Here is a 20,603-nt window from a genome sequence, read left to right as displayed (position 1 = left end):
ACTTCATTTGAAATCTCTGGGGCAGAAATCAGGGGTATAAACATAGTCAAAGCTGGTGAGCATCTCCAAGACCAGTTTAATAGGAAAAGGCCAACAAATCAGGTGGTATCATCTTATCAAGTATGTGCCTTTTTATATTATCACTTTATAACAAATAAAATTTGGTTACAGATTATTTCCTTGCTAATCTTTCAACGACTCTGAAACAGATACTTCCCTGAGTTAATCACTTCATTTATTTATTTAGGCACTAGGGATCGAATTCGGGACCTTGTGCTTGCAAGGCAGGCAGCAGAACCACTGAGCTAAATCCCCAGCCCACTTCATTTATTTCTTGAAGGAATCAAATCACTCGAAGGAAAACTAAAAGCCAAGACAGACTGTTATAATACTTAGTTCCCTGCTGAATTAGAAAGAGTCTATTATCCTTTGGTTTGATGTCGAATTGATAAACGTAGCAGAAGTCAGTATACACTGACTTTGAAGTGAATTCTCTGGGACCAAGCCCCACTCGTTGTGCAGGTGTGACTGGGGACCCTCTCGTCACAACTCACTTTATCATGAGGCTCCGGCCATCAATAGCATCACCATCCTCTATGTCATATTTGCTTGTCAAGTAAAGGGAAATCTCCGTTTTCGAGAGTTGGTTTAGTGTATTCTCCTTGTTAGGGTCATTCGGGTCCACAGCTCCTTCTCCTGTAGGATGAGAAAGAAAGAGTTAGACATCTTCCAGCCCACACCTAGTGTCGGGGAGGGCACCGACGATGTCCTATGGAGTCCACAGTCTGCCACACCCAAGGTGGGATTTAAACGTCTGACTGTAACATAATCACAAAGGACACACATTCAAAATAAGAACAAATAACAAAAAGAGAGAATGACTAATAGAAGAGATTTTAGGAAATATAGAAAGGAATCTGTCACTTTTAACAAATTTGTTTTTTTCTTGTTCTTTGTGAAACAGATGAAACTGTTTTTTTTTTTTTTTGGTCCTGGGGATTGAACTCAGGACCTTGTGCTTGCAAGGCAGGTTGCAGAAACACTAAGCTAAATCCCCAGCCCCAGACAAATACTTTTTGATATATCTGGAGCTTACTTTCATGGATATCAAATGATTTTATAATACAGGACACTATGATTTACAGAATTTTTGGGGTGTGTGTGTGTGTGTGTGTATGTGTGTATGTGTGTATGTGTGCACTGTGAGTAAAACCTGGGGCCTTGCACATGGTAACCAACTGTTCTACTGAGCTACAACCGAACCTCAAATTACAGAATTCTTTGTGTATGGAGAAGAAAAAGTCAGTATTATCCTTTAAAGAAGCTCAAGTATTAAATTCCAAAACAATTAAGTTTAGTTTTACACTAAACAACCCCAAATGAGTAAAATCTAGGCTTAGAAGGAACAGTCTCTTACCAAGAAAGGATTCCACACTGGGTGCGGGGCCCAGCAGCTCCAGCAGCTTGTTGAGCGAGTCGCTCTTCTCGGGGGCCAGGGCGTCTTGGTGCTCCAGCAGGAGCTTTGGAGAGCAACACACATGCAGAGACAGAAGTCAGGTCCTAGCTGATGCCATTTACATTTCCCCATGCCCACATTTCACTTTTCTCCCAGTATCATGTAAATATTAGACATGAGCCTGATACTTATTAAAACTGTGGGCTGTAGAGAAATACAGTGTTAACTTGACTGTAAGATCTGCCAAGGGGCAGCTTTATGTCCCTCACTCCTTCCTGTGCTCTCTACCACCTTTGACAGAAAATCGAAACTGAGAAGAAAGAGTCTAAAATGAGGCAGAGGTATTTCAGCAATCACTGGCACTGATTGGAAGGGCCTCTTTTTTTTTTTGGTACCAGGGATCAAATTCAGGTCCTTGCACTTGTAAGGCAGGTGGCGGAACTGCTGAGCTAAATTCCCAGCCCATGGAAGGGCCTTTTTATATCACTTTGGAGAGTGATTATGCCCAAGTCAGCGACTATACTGTATTATTATTTTAAAAATCACCACTATTAGCCATTTTAACCTGTCACCTGGCAGTGAAGATCCTCCCAGGGTAATGATGGCAGAGATCCCCATATGGTTTCTTAGCCCAAGACCCGGATGTGATGGGCTGGTCCCCCTTTCACGATTCCCAAAAGGCTCAAAAATGAGTAATGGCCTCTGGGTTATCTTGCCAGATCTTAGGGCAGCCGCACTGGAGGGGAAAACCACGAGGGAAAGTCATGTCTTGGTTTGCATTATAATTAAATTTAAAAAAGTATTTCCAGACTCTGGGACTTGTACCACTGCTCATAAGGGAGAGAATTTTAGTTGTTTTAAAGCAACTATGGCATAAAACTGAATCACCATGATAAAGTTAGTCCCTTTTCCATGTTCGATCTTTTTTCAATAGCTCTACTGAGGTATATTTCACACGCTATTAAATTCATTAACTTAAGATCTTATAATACACAGTGTTTAGTATATTCACAGAGTAGTGTAGCCATCACCACCCCCCCATTTCAGAACATTTTCATTACCCCAAGAGGAACCCTGTATCCATTCATAGGCACTCCTATTACTCCTACCTCCTAGCCTCTGGACATCACTAATCTACTTTTGTTTTCTACGAACTTAGAACTTATTCTAGGACCTCACATAAGCAGAATGATGCAGTATTTGCCTTTTTGTGATTGGCTTATTGTACTCAGCATAATGTCCTTAAAGGCACGTTGTGTCATTTATCAGAATTTCCTTCCTTTTTACAGCTAATACTCCATTGTATGGACATACCATATTTTATTTCTTCATCTCTTGATGGACTCTTGGCTATTGTGAATAATACTGTGATGAACATGGTAAACACGTATTTCTTCAACCCTGTTTTCAGTTATTTTGGGTGAACAACTAGAGGTGGAATTGCCTTATGTAGTAATTCTATGCTTAATGACGAGGAAATGCTATGCTTTCCTGGAAGTTGTACCGTTTCACCAGCAGCCTACAAAGGTTCTGCTTTCTTCATACCCAAACAACACTACTTCTTTTTTGATAGCAATTATCTAATGGGCGAAATGGTGTCTCACTATGGTTTTGATTTGTATTTCCCTAATTACTAGTGACGCTGAACTTTTTTGGGGGGTTACTCAGGCCCTTGTGCTTGTAAGGCAGGCAGCAGAACCACTGAGCCAAATCCCTAGCCCTGAACTTTTCTTAAAACTGGAGAGTGAACCCAAAGCCTTCACACTGACTTACATCCTCAGCTCTTTTAAACAGTTTTATTATGAGACAGGGTGGGCTGACTCAAGTGGCCCAGTCTGGGCTTGAACTTCTGATCCTTTTGCACAGTTTCCCGGGGTAATGAGATTACAGGAAGGTGCCCTTATGCTTGGCTTGATGTTGAACACCTCTTCATGTTTTTCCTGACCAGTTGAATATGAGATGTCTACTTAATTCCTTGGCTTAATTTTTAGTCAGGTATTGGGGTTGTTCTTGAGTTTTAGGAGATCTTTATATATTCTAGATTAACCCTTTACTAGATGTATGATCTGTAAATACTTTCTCCTATTTTTCATTCAGTTGACTCTGACCTTAGATGCACAGTTGTCCCTTTAAAAACTGGATTATTGGGGCCAGGGATTTAGCTCAGTGGATTTAGCAGTCTGCATTGCAAGTACAAGGCCCGAGTTCGATCCCCAGTACAAAAAAAAAAAAAAAGCTAGATTATTAATGCTTTTATCATTGAGTTGCAGGACTATACACTCAGGAGATAGATAGTCTCTTAACAGATGTATTATTTGGAATTATTTTTTCTTGGCCTTTTGGTTGTTATCTCATTTCTTTTCTTCCTTCTTTCCTTTTTTCCCCTCCCTCTCTCCCTTTCTACCTCCTTTCCTTCCTTCTTTTTTCTGAGACAGGATCTTGCTATGCAGCCCAGGCTGGCCTTGAACTCATGTGGTCCTCCTGCCTCAGCCTCCCAAGTGCTGGGATTACAGGGGCGGATCACCACTCACAGCATCTTCTCACTTTCTTGAACACAAAACATCTAGATTTTGGTGAAATTCAGTTTCTTTCTTTTGCTGCTTATATACTTGGTGTCATATCTAAGAAACCACTGCTTTCTCCAAAGTCACAGATTTACTCCTATGATTTATTCCAAGCATTTTATAGTTTTAGCTTTTACACTGAGGTCTATGATCCACTCGGAGTTCATTTCTCTTTTGTACAGGGTGAGGGGAAGGGGTCCAACTTCATTCTTTGGCATGTGTATTTCAAGTTATCCCAGTATCCTTTGTTGAAAGGATCATTCCAACCAAACTGCCTTGGACCCTTGTGAAAGTGAAGTGACCATATATGTAAGGGTTTACTTCTAGACTCTCTGTCCCTTTGATCTGTCTGTCTTTATGCCAGTTCAGGCCTCCCTGGGTACTGCCTTTCCATTCTTTCCTTTTAATCTTCAGAATAGTAAAGGAGGGCCTATTGGTTTAATACTAAATTTTTAAAACAGTTCCTTACACTTGGTTATTGGTTCTGGCTTGTTTTTGTTGCGCTGGGGATAAATCTGGGGCCTGACACAGCCAGGCAAGGACTACCACTGAGCTTCACCGCCAGCCCCTAACTGGGTTTTCAACACAGGGAGAACCACTCAGAGGAGGTACAGCTTCAAGACAAAGGAGTGACTCTCTCCAGCCATGCTGTGCTCATCACACTTTCTTCTCAAGTTTCTGTTTATGGAGGGCATGATAGTTGTTCAGTACAGTAAAAGTATTTTTAAGCAAAGAAATATGCATGGTTTTTAAAAAAAGGTGAGTTGATTCAAAGAAAGACATTAAATAACAGAGGTAATATAAAGACATGGAGAACTCTGGAAGGATGGTATGAATGGTATTTCGGGGGGGGGTAAGTTAAAGAAAGGACAGATGGTCTGGCTGCTATCTCTACAAAGGGATGATTTAGAGGACTAGCTTCCACCCTTTATTCGGCTAATTATGGGACTTAAAACATTTCCTGAAAAAGGTCTCTATTAAGAGCAGCTACTTTAATTCTACACATCCCCGGGAAGCAGAGGGCAAGTGTGTGGGTGCGGCTGCAGGCTTGGCAGGCCTGCTGCAGACGCCTCCACACTTGCACAGGAAACAGGATGGTCGCTCTCTCCATTCCACATCAGCCCCACACCACATCTGATTCCGGCCCCAGACATGAAGGAAGTCAGAGCTGTCACATGCTCCGTTTCCCAGGATCGGATTGTCTTCAAGTGTTGTCAACACAAGGAGCTGACAGTTTCTTTGGAAAGGCTAGGAGTCTAAATGAATTCAGGAACATTTCTGCTCTGCTTCCCGTGAGAAAGAATCTCTCCTGAAAGAGAGCTCCTCATCCCTTTTTGTATGTGGATAGGGGCAGCAGCAGACATGGAACCAAGGCACCCATATCTGTTTGACATAAAATCAGACAAATAGGCCGCTGCTCAAATACAAATGAGTCAACTTGCTCAGGAGGAAATTATTTTTTCTAAATGGTGCATTGTCAGTTTCTTTGTGATTTGGGTGCTTATACATAAAGAACAGGAGGATGGTTTATTCATCTGGTCAATGCTTATGGAGAGTTTGTTGCAAATGTCAGAGAAGTTCACTGTTCCAACCTTGTGAGAGAAAACAAAACCAGATCCAATCTTTCCTCCAAACCCCCAGTGGAGGTTGAGTTAGAAGACCTTAACGGTAAAGACTGAAATGCTCAGCAGCCCCCTTAAAAGTGTGTGTGCACTGAGGGGGCTGTATTTGTTATGCTTCCCCCAGCTGTCAGTATAACTCAAGGGTGGGGAAATCCTTAACAGGAGCATCTACAACTTTCATGTGCACTTGAGTCTTCCAAATTGGGTTAGAATGCACCCTGAGAGATTGGAAAGGTCTGGGGGTCCTTTCCCAATGCATGTCCAAGACCCTGCTTTGGCTAACAAGATCTATTCTTGAAAAGGTTACCTTAAAAAAAAACCCAATTCCAACTGGATTTAAAGACAAAAATAAGGGGTTTCCTGGTTGCTGTGATGTGAGCAGCTTTTCCTCCATTATGTCTCTCTGCCAGGCCTCCCCGCCTTGGAGCCAGTAGATTATGGACTGAAAACATGAGCAAACAAGCTCCTCCTCCTATAAGTGAACCTAAAGTAAGTTAGGCAAGTTAGGCCGGTCTGCGTCTACATCAAGTGTGCCTCCTTTATCAGTTGCTCCTCTCAAGCAAGCCGGTGACCTGCAGCAGAGCCAGGAGGCATGCGTGCACTGGTTTCATGGAGACCATACAATGCTTGAGATGACTGAGAAAAAGCATTGCTTATGCAAGGCAATAAAAGCTAGACAGAAAAGGGAAAAGGGCCTTTGTCAACAGGATAGCATGCCTATCCTACCCAGCTGGAAGGAGGACACAGGGGCAAAGAAGTGAAGCCCTTCCGCCCTATTCTAAGCAGCAAACAGTATTCTGGGATACGGTGGGGGATAGCAGTGTGTGCAGGGCATGGGACTCCACGTCACTTAATACAAAGAGGGAAGTCGACTTGGTCATATATTTAATGGCTGCTTATTTTCTCTGTGGGAGTGCAGTACCACAGGACGCTGTGCCTGCCTACAGCATGTTCAAGATGAAATGTATATGTCCTTGAAATCAAGGCACACTTAATTTACCTCAGATTATTTTGAATCCAGAAGATATTACAGTGTAAATATTTTACTGGTTTATGGGTGACACCTGAATCAGTGTGCACTGTACATACATAAATTAGAAATATCAACTTTACTATATGATATGATTTTCGTATTAACTGGTTTGTTATCTCTTTTATATTTAATTCCCTGATGCCTTTTATTATTAATTTTTTTCTTTTAAAACCCTTTTCTTTTTCCTCCTCCCTACATATGGCTTCTGTATAAGAGCTCAGAGCTATAAATCATATTCAACAGCATAATACATGATCTGGTGCTAGTAATGTAAAAGTTGAATGTCACATTCATTAAGAACACCTGGGGCTTTTTATGTTTTTAAGGTTCTGACAGAAAACAAATGTAAAAATGTTAATTTGGATGTCCAGGTTACATCAACACCAACATTTTTGCTACATTGGTTTCATAAAATACCCAAGCAAGCGTTAGACTGCAAAGAAAGTTGCTAGGACACTTCCTTCAGAAATGACTTAGGGACATGTGTCTGTGATGGGAGGAGACCAGGGTTCACTGTGATACCGGAAGGAATAAGGAATGAAAAGTTCAAGAGCAAGGTTGCATTCAAGAGGGTGGGGCCAGTGGCTCTGTGGTCACTGCAATCACAGTTTTCAAGTAATATTTCATTATACATGATTGTTTCCATTACAAAAAGTAAGAAACATTCAACTAGACCAACTTATTACACATTTTTAGTACACGAAATGCCAATCTTTCTCAAAATTCAAATCCATGAATGGAAAAGTATTTCTTGTTATTCAAACTTGTTATTACATTTTGGGTCATAACCTGTGCATAACCTTCATAGCAATTTTTTATTTTTTGAGACAGGATCTCACTATGTGGTTGAGACTGACCTAGAACTCACCATGTAGCTGAGGCTCGTCTTGAACTCGCAGTGATCCTCCTGCCTCAGCCTCCCAAGTGATGGGATTATAGGTGTGAGCCACCACGCTCGGCTTTTTAAACTGTTTTTTGTTTCATTTTGTTTTTGCAGTACCGGAGATTGAACTCAGAACCTTGTGCTTGTCAGGCAGGCACGGTGCCACTAAGCTACATCCCTGGTCCCTCATAGCAATTCTTACCGATCATGACTCCATGACCAAAGAATTGTGATCACTTCTTTATTTTATATTTTTTCAAGGAAGAAACAGGAAATACAGGGGGTAGAGGAGAAGGTGGATTCAATTTTGTGTGGTGATGAAATTTAAATTTAAAATGATTCTATATATCTTTTAAAAGTACCTTGTTAGTTTAATATAAATATTGTCACAGATAAATAAAAAGGAAACTAGCACATATATTTGATATATTTAAATTATTGTTTATGCTTCCTAAAATTGATAGTATATGATTCTTCACTAAAAATCAATCTAGTATTATGTTTCTGAGAGACAAAAAGTGTGTGTCTGGAGTTATTGTAACAGTAGTTTTCCTTGTAAGGGTATCTACTGTTTATTTTGTTTTTTGGTACTGGGGATTGAACTCTGGTCCTTGTACTTGCGAGGCAGGCGGCAGAACCACTGAGCTAAATCCCCAGCCCCCTTGCAAGGGTATTGACAGCAACAGTAGTATGCGGCTCCATAAAACCAAATACGACAGGAGTTAGGGAATTTTTGTAATCTATATTGATAAAAAACTATCAATGCTTTTCCAGTAATGGTTCCTTCTGAGAGCCTCTGAAATGTTAAAACACAATTTTGTAATGTTTTAAAACTAATGTATACTTTGAGGTCCATCTAGAATTCTGAAAGAATAAGGAAAAAGGTAAGTGGGAGTGTGTATGTGTGTGTGTGTGTGTGTGTGAACGAGAACTCAGTGGGAGAGCTGTGTACATAAAAAGCTCACTGAAGTTTTAGGTTTTGCTTGCATTAATGAGGTGATAAAAAGAGCAGAATCATAAATACAAGAAATCGCAGAGGGATCTTAAGTAATTTAAATGTATCCTGCCACTACATTTAACCAACTAGAATTTGTATTTCAAACTCAACAACGGGTGAAGCACAAATCTAAGAATGATGAAAAATGTGTTAAGATAAAATCATAATGGAAGTAAAATGTGTTATGACTCAAATTGTTATTTTGATTTAAGTTATTATGACTGTGTATACTCAAGACAATCAATCAAACACAAGATACCAATTCTCAGCATCCTTATTGATCTTGGTACATAAATAATCAGGTCCAGGATGAAAATGCTCATCCATCCCTTGAATTTACACTAAGGCAGCTTTATTTCTGCAGGGAGACCTGTGTGTATTTCTTGGATGCTTGTCTTGCCCATATCTCTCTGAATTAGGCAGAATATATTTTTCAACACTACCCACTTGCTCAGAAGGAAACAGAGGTACTACAATGATGTGTGCCGGGTTCAGTCATTCTTATTTGTTCTGTCAAACTCATAATACTCTCAGATTTCACATATCCCTTGCTCAAATGCATTACTTTCTGAGGACTTAACATGTTTGAAACTCTGACATTCAGCAAACATTTCCATGCACTTCTCCAAATCTGCCCCAACATGGGAAGAGAATGAAATATCTGGAAAAGTGGTTCACTGAGATTTGACTCAAAAGCACTTATTTTGTGCTTTTTGATTAATGTTTAATTGTCCATCGTGGCAATAGCCATTCTATAATCATTTTCTTCTTTATATAGTGTTTCTCTATGTAGAGGAAAAGAGATGATTACTCTAGACAGAAAAAAAAGCTGACTCTCTGGCAGTAATATATCGGGACACTTCAGTGTATGAATTTGGTCAGAGGATAACCTCAATCAAATCAGTATACTGTGCCATGATAAAGCTCTCATTACTAGCAGTGCCAAAGAACAAATCATAACCTTGCATGGTTATCAGGTTAAAGAGCTCATGCTTATGAAAAACTGTCTTTTCACAGCAGATTTTATAGAAACAAAATTTTATTGGCTGTCAACAAGAGGCTTTTATATGTGAGGTACTTTTTTTGAAGAGAAAAAACAAATTTTTTCAGAAATGATGGAAAGAAAAAGTGAAATAGTGCATTTTTTTTCCAATCACAGAAGCCAGCATCATCTGAATTATGACAGAAGTCCTTTTTATAAACCCTGGCAACCTTTACCTGTGTGTATGTTAATATGTGAGGTACTTTTTTTGAAGACAAAAAACAAATTTTTTCAGAAATGATGGAAAGAAAAAGTGAAATAGTGCATTTTTTTTTCCAATCACAGAAGCCAGCATCATCTGAATTATGACAGAAGTCCTTTTTATAAACCCTGGCAACCTTTACCTGTGTGTATGTTACTGAAACAAAACGAGTGAAATGAAGGTTAGTTTCTACTCACATAAAATAATTGGGAAAGAACAACAAAACATTATGAATTTAAAATGTGTGTATAGCAGATTTGAAGAACAGACACCTGCAAACACACAATGAATGTCTGGATATAAGTGGATACAACTTTACTTTTCAGAACATTGCTTCAAAATGGTGAACAAGTTTCTTTGTATCTGGAAAATAAAGACTTTTTTCCTTACCATGGCTTTGGCATCAGTGTAGGTCTTGTCTACGTACAGAATTTGGTTTGATTCTTTGAGCAAGTTTAGTGACTAAGTCTGTAATACTAAACAACCTTATATGGTTATTGTTGTCGCTGACCAAATAAGATGTCAATATAAGACATGTATCCATGCAATTTTCCTATTAACTACATGTTAATCAAGCCCATTTTTTAAAGTAGAGCTTGTAAAGCAACTATACTTTCATGTGAAATTAAGAAGAGACTTCCATGATTTAATCAATGATTTTGAGAAGAGAGAAAACTCACATGTGCAAAAGAATATACATATATATATATATATATATATGTATATACACACACAATAAACCTGTAATTCACAACTCCTTGTGTCCTAAACTTAAATGAAAATAAAAGAAAAAAGGTACATAAAGCATTTAAGTTTATCTTACTAGACTTTCCCTGCAAAGGAGAAGAGATGGTAATTGAAGAATGTGGACATTTGTTATTAATCCGCTATTTTTTGTGAGTTTATTACAGAGCAACTTATGCATCAGCCATTTAAAATAAAATTTCTGAAGCAGTTGGAATTAAACATTGGAAAATACGTGGTCCTCATCTTTAAGGAGCTTACTTATGCAATCATTAGTATTTTCAAAATAAAGGCAATTGTGTGTGTAGGTTTTTTTTTTTTTTTTGGTACTGGGATTGAACTCAGGTCTTTGTGCTTACAAGGCAGGCAGCAGAACCACTGAACTAAATCCCCAGCCCAAAAGCCAATTGTTTTTAAGAAGATATAAAAGCTCATGTTTGATAGCTCTTACATGTTTTTATATGGTATTCTCAATTTTCTGATCAAGTGTATGGTCAATATAAGATACTAAACCATACTGAATTTAGTGTTCAAGTATAAACTATGTTTATATGTAAGCCTCTCTGCACATACACAGATGTACTGCTGTCTGTGTAAATCAGTAAAAGGGTAACACATTTTGCTATGTTAAGATTTCATCATTATGGCTTGGGTATTTGATGATTTAAACCCCTTTGATATTTGGGTCAATTACATTGTAACAGAATGTGTATAATCTGGAAAAAATGTCCAATTGTAGTTCCTTTTAAATATTATGAAGTTAAAATTAAGGGGAAACCATTTTTAAAGACATTGATGGGCTCATTTCAACCAAGCACATGTGAAAACTTTGAAGTGTTTAGTTGTTCCCAAATATAATTGAGTTTGTTCACCCTGAAGGCATCTACATTTACACGTGTATATACCCACGTACAAATTACACACTGTATGTAATATATATGAAAATGTTTAACCGGGCGTGGTGGTGCATGCCTCTAATCCCAGCACTTGGGAGGCTGAGGCAGGAGGATTGCTGTGAGTTTGAGACCAGCCTGGGCTACACAGTGAGACTCTGTCTCAAACTACCCCCACCAAAAAAAAAAAAAAAAAAGAAAATGTTTAGTATGCACTTCTTTTGTTTGGAGTTCCTTAACATTTATAGTGTAGCGATATGTGACTATAAAAAGACAAAGCACAGTAAAGTCACAGGTCTTGTTATCTTGCACTAAAAATGTGTTTATGTATTTAGCAGTTGTTTGTTTACTTTTTTTGCTCTTTTCAAACAGTTGAAACAAATAGCTATGAAAATGATGTAAAATAATGTTTTTTAGTGCTAATGGCACTACATTTTTAAAAGACAGGATTTTTAAGGAAAAGCATTTAACATCCATTCCAATATAACATGTTTACCATATCTAAAAATCTGAATGTCATACTGCTTTTTCATTACTCATTAGAAATGTCAGGTATGTGCCTGAAAATTTGTACAAATAAGCATAACAGATTTCTCTACTCTTGTGTTATTAGCCATTTCTATACACATAGTGATATAAACACTGATGTTTCACTGACTCTTAATTTTTGTACTTGACTTTGTTAGGTAGCATGTAATTATAAATGTACTTTGATACTAATGAAGTAACCAGATGTTGTTTGAAGGCAAATTGATTTCTTTAGTGTACTGACAACATTTTACAGTACTTTTGTTCTTATTTGTGCTCCTGTGTACTCATAATAAAAGCAATAGTTTAAATTAAAAATAAATAAAAACAAAATAAGTCCCAATTAATCTTTAAAAAAAAGACCCTTAATACCTAGCTTCTCTTTTCAAATGAAAAGCCATAGAAGCCTTTACTCCTGTCCAGTGCCACTATGAAGTGCCAGCAGCTGACCATGGTGACATCTGACAGAGACCATGACACAGCACAGATGGAAACTGCCCACTTCTCGGAGATGGAGGTTTGCAGAAGAATGGCAGCAATGGTGTGTGGGAGGCTATGGCTGCTGGGGGCTTCCTGTCTTTCCTGAACAATGTTTTAGACCTTTCTCTATGTTCAAACACTGCATCGTTTCTTGGCCTTCTGGCCAAGGTCAAGTAGAGAACGCCAGGGGTTGGCCCTGTTTGGTGCTGCTGTTACAAGTAGGCTTTGCAAATGGATCATGTCAACAGTAAATGTTCTTGTTCAGGAGAAGGAGTTTTACTAACATCCAAGAGCCAGAGGGTAAGTAATGGAGGGCATTTTGAGATGACAAATGTGAGCATTCGCACATGTACACTGCAAGGCCTGAAGAGAGCAGGCAATTTCAAGCGAACAGGTGCCCGACCCAGAGTCTGTTGCTAAGATCTCTGATCCCACTTACTGAATGTGTGTTGATGATTTCTTCGATGGAAATGTAAATGACTGGTTTGCTGACTGTTACCAAGTCTGTATATTTGTCCATGTTAAACTTCTCCTCTGGCTCAGGCACATTGCATGCTTCTTTGAAATATTTCCTAACAAAGGGGGGAGAGTCAAGTTAGAGTCAAATTTGTGAGTTAGAAAGTGTCATCAAAACAGGAAATTCTGAGGAGCTGGCACACATCTGTAATCCCTGCTGCTCATGATGCTGAAGAGGGAGGATTCAAAGTTGGAAGCCAGGAGGGCAATTTAGTAAGATCTTATCTCCACTCAATCAATCAATCAATCAATCAATCAATCAATCAAAAAAAGGCTATAGCTCAGTGGTAGAGGACTAGCCTAGCATGCATGGGCCTCTGGATTTAATTCCCAGGACTGAAGAAAAGAAGGAAACTTTGAATGATAGCTAGTACTTTGTTTTCCATTTCTAGCCTCCAGGGACCTGTTACAGCTTCTTCCCAGCTGACTCTTGATGGAGCCCATGCTTGTCTCTGGAAGGTGAACCCAACTCCTAAAACAGCACTGGACAGCACTATGGGACTAATTCCCTTTTATGACTCAGTATGATTAGATCATGGGCATTTCATCTTTAAAATGTTATCATTTAAGAAATAGCCTCTGAAATTTAAATAAAACGTGCCTATACACTGGTACCTCAGTTCACTAACTTAATTCATCCCACAAGTCTAGTTGCAAATAGAATTGGATGAGAAATGAATCAAATTTCCCCATAAGGTCAATACTGAAACTGACTATTGAATTTGATACACACACACACACACAGGGACACACACACACACACACACACACACACACACTTTTTGCTTGCAAAGCATGTGCTTGGCTACTGTGCAATACACCTTCACTCCAAGACTAGTATCTCTTGATCTGAGAATCAAGTCTTTGTAGAGAATACAATCCAATAAGCAATTAAATTTCTGCTTTAAGTGGCACAAGGTTCTGGATCTACACCACCCTAACTACTCTTCAGAACTTCATTTACAGTTTGACAAAGGGGAGTTAATTAACTCTTAGTTGATCCAAACAACAGTGTCTGATCCATGGAAAGATGGTAAGGGTTAAGTACACAAACATATAAAACTCCCTGGCATTCAGACCCTGAAAACTTAGGGGGGAAAAGCCAGGTGTCCTGTAATGAGTTTAGAAGTCCCATGTAGTTTTATCTGCACAGCCCTTGCACAAGTGGAATATATTTTATTCTTTACAGTTTTAAGTGTTTCGTGTCCCTGAAATCATTTTTGGTGTCTCTTTTAAGGGCACCCAAAGCTGACATTCCAGGCACGATCAATCACTCCCTTCCCAACCCTGGGCCAAGGGAGCAGGGATGACAGGCAGCTGTACTGGAGAGGCAGCCTCTGTGAGGCAACAGCTTGTCCTGGGCCAATCAGGCTGTACATTTTCATGGGAACTGAGGAACACAGGGGATAAACGTGAAGAGGGAAAGGATAAATTTGAGAAGAGGCAAGGGGGGGCTTTCAGTTTTGTTTCTCTTTAAATGAAAGGGAGCTGGAAACGCATATGGTTGACAGAATCGTTCCAGTAAAAAGGAAGGAAAAGGGTGCTCTATCAGCAGTTGAAGATTTCAAGGAATACAGGCAACAGATATTACTTTTCAATTGGTGAAGGAACTGAATTAGTGGCTTGAGACATGAGCACTTGCTGCAGTAAGAGGATCGGGGGTAACTTTCTTACAAAAGATCAACATCCTACCTAGAGGTAATCGTGAAAAACTCTTGTTGGTAATTAAGTCCCTGACCCAGAGAAGAGTGAAGGAAGAAAAATTAGTTGCCAAGCATGGGATGGAAGAAGCGAATCTGTGTTACATTTCCACAATCCACTGTAGACCAGAGAACAACCAAAGACCAATAAGACAGAGTTTGCTCAGAGAACCATAGGACAATCTGTAGAGGGAAATATGAAATGTATCTCCCAATCTGTTAACTATGATACACCGAGTTCTTGTTCTCTAGAAGTCGAAGAATGAGTCCTAGCAATGATGGAGGTTAAAAGTAGGAGGCTACTTATTGGTAGGAAAGCTCCTGAGGGGCAGGAGGGGTCCCGAGTGGGTAATTCACCCCACTTTACAGAGAATTTTATAGGGGTGAAACCCACGTGGGTACAACGTGGACCACAGCCGTGAACATCCAATAAGGTTACAAAATGAGCCTAGCCTAATTAGCAGTCACTTAGCTATTGGGATGATTGGTGTCAAGGTTTGTAACACAAATGGTTAACAGAATTAAATCTTACATGTCTAACTAAGGAAGGCTTGAGAACAGAACAGCCATATATGCATGCACAATCATCTACAAATATAAACTCTGGGGTTTTCCCAACCCTTCCATCTACTTCATTTCCTTCTGTTTGTTTTTACAGATAGGGGAAATTCTTCCTGATTGGAAAACAACCTTGTAAAAAGCACTGCTCTATTCTTAAATTCAACAAAGCAGAATTCAGCTCTCTTGCGAGGGTTTCCAGGAAGTACTGTGAGACTGTAGCAAACTAGGGAGGATTAGTATTTTGTCCCCACACACACGGGAAGGGCTCAGGGCTGGGTGGGGCTGGGAACACCGGGCATCAGCAACCTCATTTGATCTTCTGTCCCTTCCCTTCCCTTCCCAAATGGCAGCTGGTAGAAGAAATGCTGTAGCCATCTGGGGTCCCTGTCCTCCACTCTCAACTCAAGCTCCAGGTACAGAACACATTTTATTTTTGGTCCACTTTCTTGTATGTTTATTTGAAACTAATGGCTCTCCTTACCTGAATTCCTGGTATGTCTCTGACAAATAATTGTTCATAGATGAGAGATGCTCATTTTCTCCTTCGAAGAGCTTGTTGGAGGCTGCATGTTGAAGAACCTTGGCCACAGACCCCAAGTTTCTCCTCTGGTCAGAATTGATCTGTCCTCCGGCTGTCATGTCAATGATGTCAAAGCCGTCTGGTGCTACGATGGCTGGGTTCATGTACCGATAGTACAGGAGGTTTCCAACAATCTGGGGTGATGCAGAAGACAAAGACCATTTTAAAAAGAGAAAATGTAAGGTTTTACATTGCTCTTTGTTATAGTCTATATTTATTTACATTTCCCAAGAGACAGTAAATCATTTTCTCATGTGACTCCTCATAACACATTAAGTAAAGGCAGGGAATACAATCACCCACTAAAATATTTAACGAAATTATTTTTGATGAAAAATATGCTCACTGTCCTCCAAATTCTCCAATTTAAAGAAGTGCAAATAATGTGTAAGATTTCTAAATTAGCCTCAGCATAATCAATAATCTTGATAGTCATTAGAAATAGAAGATCTGTATCTTATTGTTATAAATGGTCATACCTGGGAAAATTTTTACAAAATGGTATGTTTGTAATTTTGGTTCACACCCCCAAAGAAAAGCTATGGTGAGATCACCCTTGAAAATCTACCTTTAACAGCTCATCTTCTGTTGCATCTGGGAATTTCTCATGGATGGAATTCTTCAGTACTTTGGCTATATACCTCAATCCATAACTACATGTAAAACAGATGACAAAAGAAAATAATGGAAAAAAGCTAAGTGAGGAAGAAACACACAGCAATTGTTCCAGTTACTAAAGCTCAGCAGTCGTCCTAAAAATCCAACATAAAATGAGATGGTAGTGGAATCACAGGACTGCCACTGATGACGATAACGCAGTGTTTGACCGAAGTATCCATTTCCTCCTTTAGAGAACAGGTGTGAATTTAAAAGTTTCATGTAAACCATCTTTTAAAATAGTAAACGCAATATGAGGGAGAGCTCCTGTCTTCACTACTGGGGTTTATTTTGCATTAGTTTCCCAAGAGCTTTTGGCAAAGAATGGCAAAGCTGCTACAAATCCAACTTACGGCAGCAGATCGAGGGAGGAGATGATAGAATTCAGAACTTTGTCAGTGACTCTTCGCAGGTTCTCAATGGAAGCTTCCAGCTTGTTTCTCACTTCGGCATAGGTCAGGGCTTGTTCTGTGGTCACATCGTAAGGCAGCTTGCTGAAAACACAACAAGGGCCCTAAGTGGACTTGGGGCCTCAGTGGGAGTGCTAACATGCCTGCCATACTGGCTCTACGGCAAGCCCTGTGGTCATCTGGTGGTTACCCACCAGCTCCACTGTCAAGTCCACTTGCCAGACCAGTGGAAATCCAGATTACTTTCTTTTCTTTGTGGTGCTGGGAATCAAACCCAGGACCTCACACATGCTAGGCAAGTGCTCTACCATTGAGCTACACCCTTTCTTTTCATCAAAGCAATGTTTATTACAAAAAAATTGCACATAATAAAGAAAAACAATATCAACACAGAAACAAGCAATTTTTTTTATTTTTTGGTACAGGGGATCTTGTGAGGCAGGTGGCTGCTAAATCCTCAGCCCAGCAAGCAATTTTTATACCTTAGAGTATATGGGCCTTTCATATTCATGGGTTTAATGATATATATCATATGGTTGTGTATATACACAACCAGTGTTTTACAAAAATAAAATGCATTATTTGTAGCTAACTGCAACTGAAAAATATATTGTGACTATATATTTTTTTGTTTGCTTTTATTTTTTTGAGATAGGGTCTCACTATGTAGTACAGGCTGGCCCGAACTCACAATGTAGCCCAGGCTGGTCTCAAACTTGTGGCTGGGATTATAGAAGTGCTCCACCACATCTAGCTCATGACCCTACTATTGCCTGTAGCCCATGAATAGAAATACATAAGGAATAAAGGAGGGAGAAAATTACAGGAGTTGTGCCTTTGGGATCAACTGTTTTTGATATTTGAAAACAGTTCGTGTCAAGATGACTAAGGGTCTAAGAAAGTGATTTTCATGAGTATGTTGAATGAAGACCATATTTTAGATTAAAACTGATTTTTCTGATTTTTTTTGGCTTAGAGTTTAAGAGTTTACAGCTACGTACATGTGCACTTGACTACAGAACGCCGTCCTGACTTCGTTACCTGGCCTCTCCAGTCTGGGTCTCTAGCTGGTTCACCCAAGCCTTGTACACTTCCACAGGGCTGGTGTTGATGACCAGGGACTTGTCATCGATGATCTCTTTCACCACTGGGGCCAGGAGCTGGCGCAGGGTGTTCTGTCCCCGGGCTCCTCTGTTGAAGCTGACAACCATCTTGATGACCGTAGGGTTACCAGTAACGATGTCCTGTACCTGGTCCACCTTTGATCTAAAGAAAGCCCAAGCCAAGATAAAAGGGTTCGCTTTTGTGGACTGAGTATGAAACAGTGTCTCTTTCCTCTGGCAGGCGAGAGCTTTGTAGAGGTACTGTTTTACTGCAGGGAGATCAATGTCGGTGTGATTTGAAAAAAAGCAATAATTTATAAGATGGGTGTTTATCTGAGCAAGTTAAGGATCTAAAAATAAAATCTTGGCCCCAGTTTCAATCTAGAAGGCAGATATGAGTTGAAAATGGACCAAGACTAACAACACTGAGTGGTGCTGTACAAGTATGGTCCCCTTATATTTACCAAATTTTAAAAATAGCTTTCTTGCTTGCATGAGCTGTTCCTATGTCGTCAGATCACACTTAAATTCATCGTCATGTAGCTTCCTGGCCACGATGCATGGCTGAGAGCTCTTCCATGACCTCTTCCCTCTCTTCTTCTCTCTTCCTTGGCTGCTCCTCCCCTCCCCCTGCATCTCCCCCTGTCCCACTTCCTTTCCCTTTAGGGTCTGACTGTCCTTTTCTGGTCCTTATCTTATTCTGTCATTCCTTTCCATTTCCTTTGCTGGTTCCTCTTCCCAATTTAAAATTCTGTTTTCTCTCCATTTCTGACTAATTGTATGTGGTAGTGGGGCAGATGGGGTGAAGTCTGAAGTCCTGCCCTACCCATGCTGTGCCCCGAGACTTTATTCATCACACACGCGTCCTTGGCCACCATCTCTTTGGGACCTGTCCTCTGATATCAATTTCTAACTCAAACTTCCTCCTTGGGGCCAGTCTGGACTTTCTCATGTTCTCCTATACATTTCCACCCTCATCTCCATCTATAGCTCAAATCTAGTGTGCTAAAGATCCAAACTGCATCTTTTTCCTTCTGACTCTCCATTTCTCTGAGCTCTGTAAGTTTAATCCACCCAGTCCATACATGACAGGCAGATCAGTCTTCTCAAAAACCAGTGTGGTCACATCAACTTCCTGGTGAGAAACCCTTCCTACTCCCCAGAAAGTAAGCAGGGCCTGAACACCTAGCCCTCTCCTCAGTGTCTGCTGTGACCAGGCCTCAGTCTACCACTCCAGCTTTACCTCCTCATATTCACCAAGCCACATGTGGGCCAGCTCATCTTCTTTCTCTCTGTGCCCATGCTATTTCTATCACAAGTGGGCCTTACTTCCCCCTTTAATTTATTCTTATAAAAATGTTAATGTTTCCCCAAAGTTTGGGGGTCAAGTGGATCCTTTTCTATAAAATGATTTTCAGTCAACATAGTTGGATTGCTTCTTACTGATATCTGCCCAAATCTATCACATTGTACACGGCATTCATTTGGATTTCCCATGTGCCATTGCTACTTCTCACGAGTCTTACCTCTCCTGGCTTACAGACACCTGAACACAGGGCTCTTCGGACCCTGTGCTTCAGAAACCCACAGGAACTGGTATAGCTTAAAGTTCCAAGAAGTTAGGCAGGAAATTAAGGTCTGCCCTGACATAGCACATTTCTAATGCAATATTTTGGGGGCCCTGTTTATTATAGCTACTTGCACATTTTTTTCACATTAAATAAGAAAATAAAATTAGCAAAAGGAGCTATGGCTCTCATAAGAAGGGAAGGCTATTCAGAAGAGAACACAACCTCCATGTCACTCATATGATAAAGTAAATTTTCTCATTGGTTTTCTTTTTCTTTTTTGTTACCGGGGACCAAACTCAGGTCCCTGAGTTTGCAAGGCAGGTGGCAGAACCACTGAGCTAAATCCCCGGCCCTTCTCATTGATTTTCAATAAGCTTGTGGCTTCCAGTTGTTGTAGATATGCAAATAAAAAGTTAGGATTCATTGGTAGGAGAAAGCTGTACCTATAGAAAGCTCTAAGTCTGCAGAAATTCAATCATTCATGGAGATTCCATTTGAGTCTCAAGAACCTTGATATATTTAATATGCATGGAAAATGTATCACAGTAATTTAAAAATTACTTTTGTAAATCTGAGATCACTTCCAATAAGAAAAGGACCTGTGCATTGGTATTTTTACATACACATTTATATACATACTTAATTTCTTCCTCCAGAGCAGTTTTGAAAAGCTTGAGGAGCAGGTATTCTTCTCGCTGATTAGAGGCATAATTGTACAGCGTAAAAATAACAGTGTCCATAAATTTAGTTGATTTGTTCTGTGGCATCTGGAAGATCAGCTTAGCCAAGTATAAAGGGTTGGTCTACAAGGAAAGAGGGAAGAAGAAAACGAAACACCCCCCCACCTATCAGTTAATATATTATTAAAGCAGTATCTGGTTCCCTGCTCTTCAGGGACTTAATGTCATTAAAAGCAAATAGACAAGTACTTGGCCAAAATTATGACTTTAAAAGTGTCAGCTAACAATTACCACACTGACTTAATGTCATTAAAAGCAAATAGACAAGTACTTGGCCAAAATTATGACTTTAAAAGTGTCAGCTAACAATTACCACTGTGA

At 39.7% G+C, this 20,603-nt stretch overlaps 1 protein-coding gene across 1 annotated transcript in view; it reads right to left on the bottom strand.

The window, feature by feature from the left end:
• Iqgap2 (IQ motif containing GTPase activating protein 2) overlaps positions 1-20,603 on the bottom strand; it is a 233,150-nt gene that overhangs the window by 22,566 nt on the left and 189,981 nt on the right. The window contains exons 22-29 of the mRNA XM_010619114.2: positions 20,182-20,345; positions 17,910-18,134; positions 16,812-16,952; positions 16,370-16,454; positions 15,703-15,935; positions 12,884-13,016; positions 1,418-1,520; positions 555-696 (exon numbers count right to left, since the gene is read on the bottom strand). Of these exons, the coding sequence (XP_010617416.1) occupies positions 555-696; positions 1,418-1,520; positions 12,884-13,016; positions 15,703-15,935; positions 16,370-16,454; positions 16,812-16,952; positions 17,910-18,134; positions 20,182-20,345 (1,226 nt within the window). The remainder of the gene's footprint in view (positions 1-554; positions 697-1,417; positions 1,521-12,883; positions 13,017-15,702; positions 15,936-16,369; positions 16,455-16,811; positions 16,953-17,909; positions 18,135-20,181; positions 20,346-20,603) is intronic.

This window comes from Fukomys damarensis, unplaced genomic scaffold, assembly GCF_012274545.1.
Source record: "Fukomys damarensis isolate Sample0158 unplaced genomic scaffold, DMR_v1.0_HiC HiC_scaffold_1, whole genome shotgun sequence".
Lineage (NCBI taxonomy): Eukaryota > Metazoa > Chordata > Mammalia > Rodentia > Bathyergidae > Fukomys > Fukomys damarensis.
The sequence above is the reverse complement of the archived record's forward strand: the minus strand, read 5'-3'. Positions and strand labels throughout refer to the sequence as shown.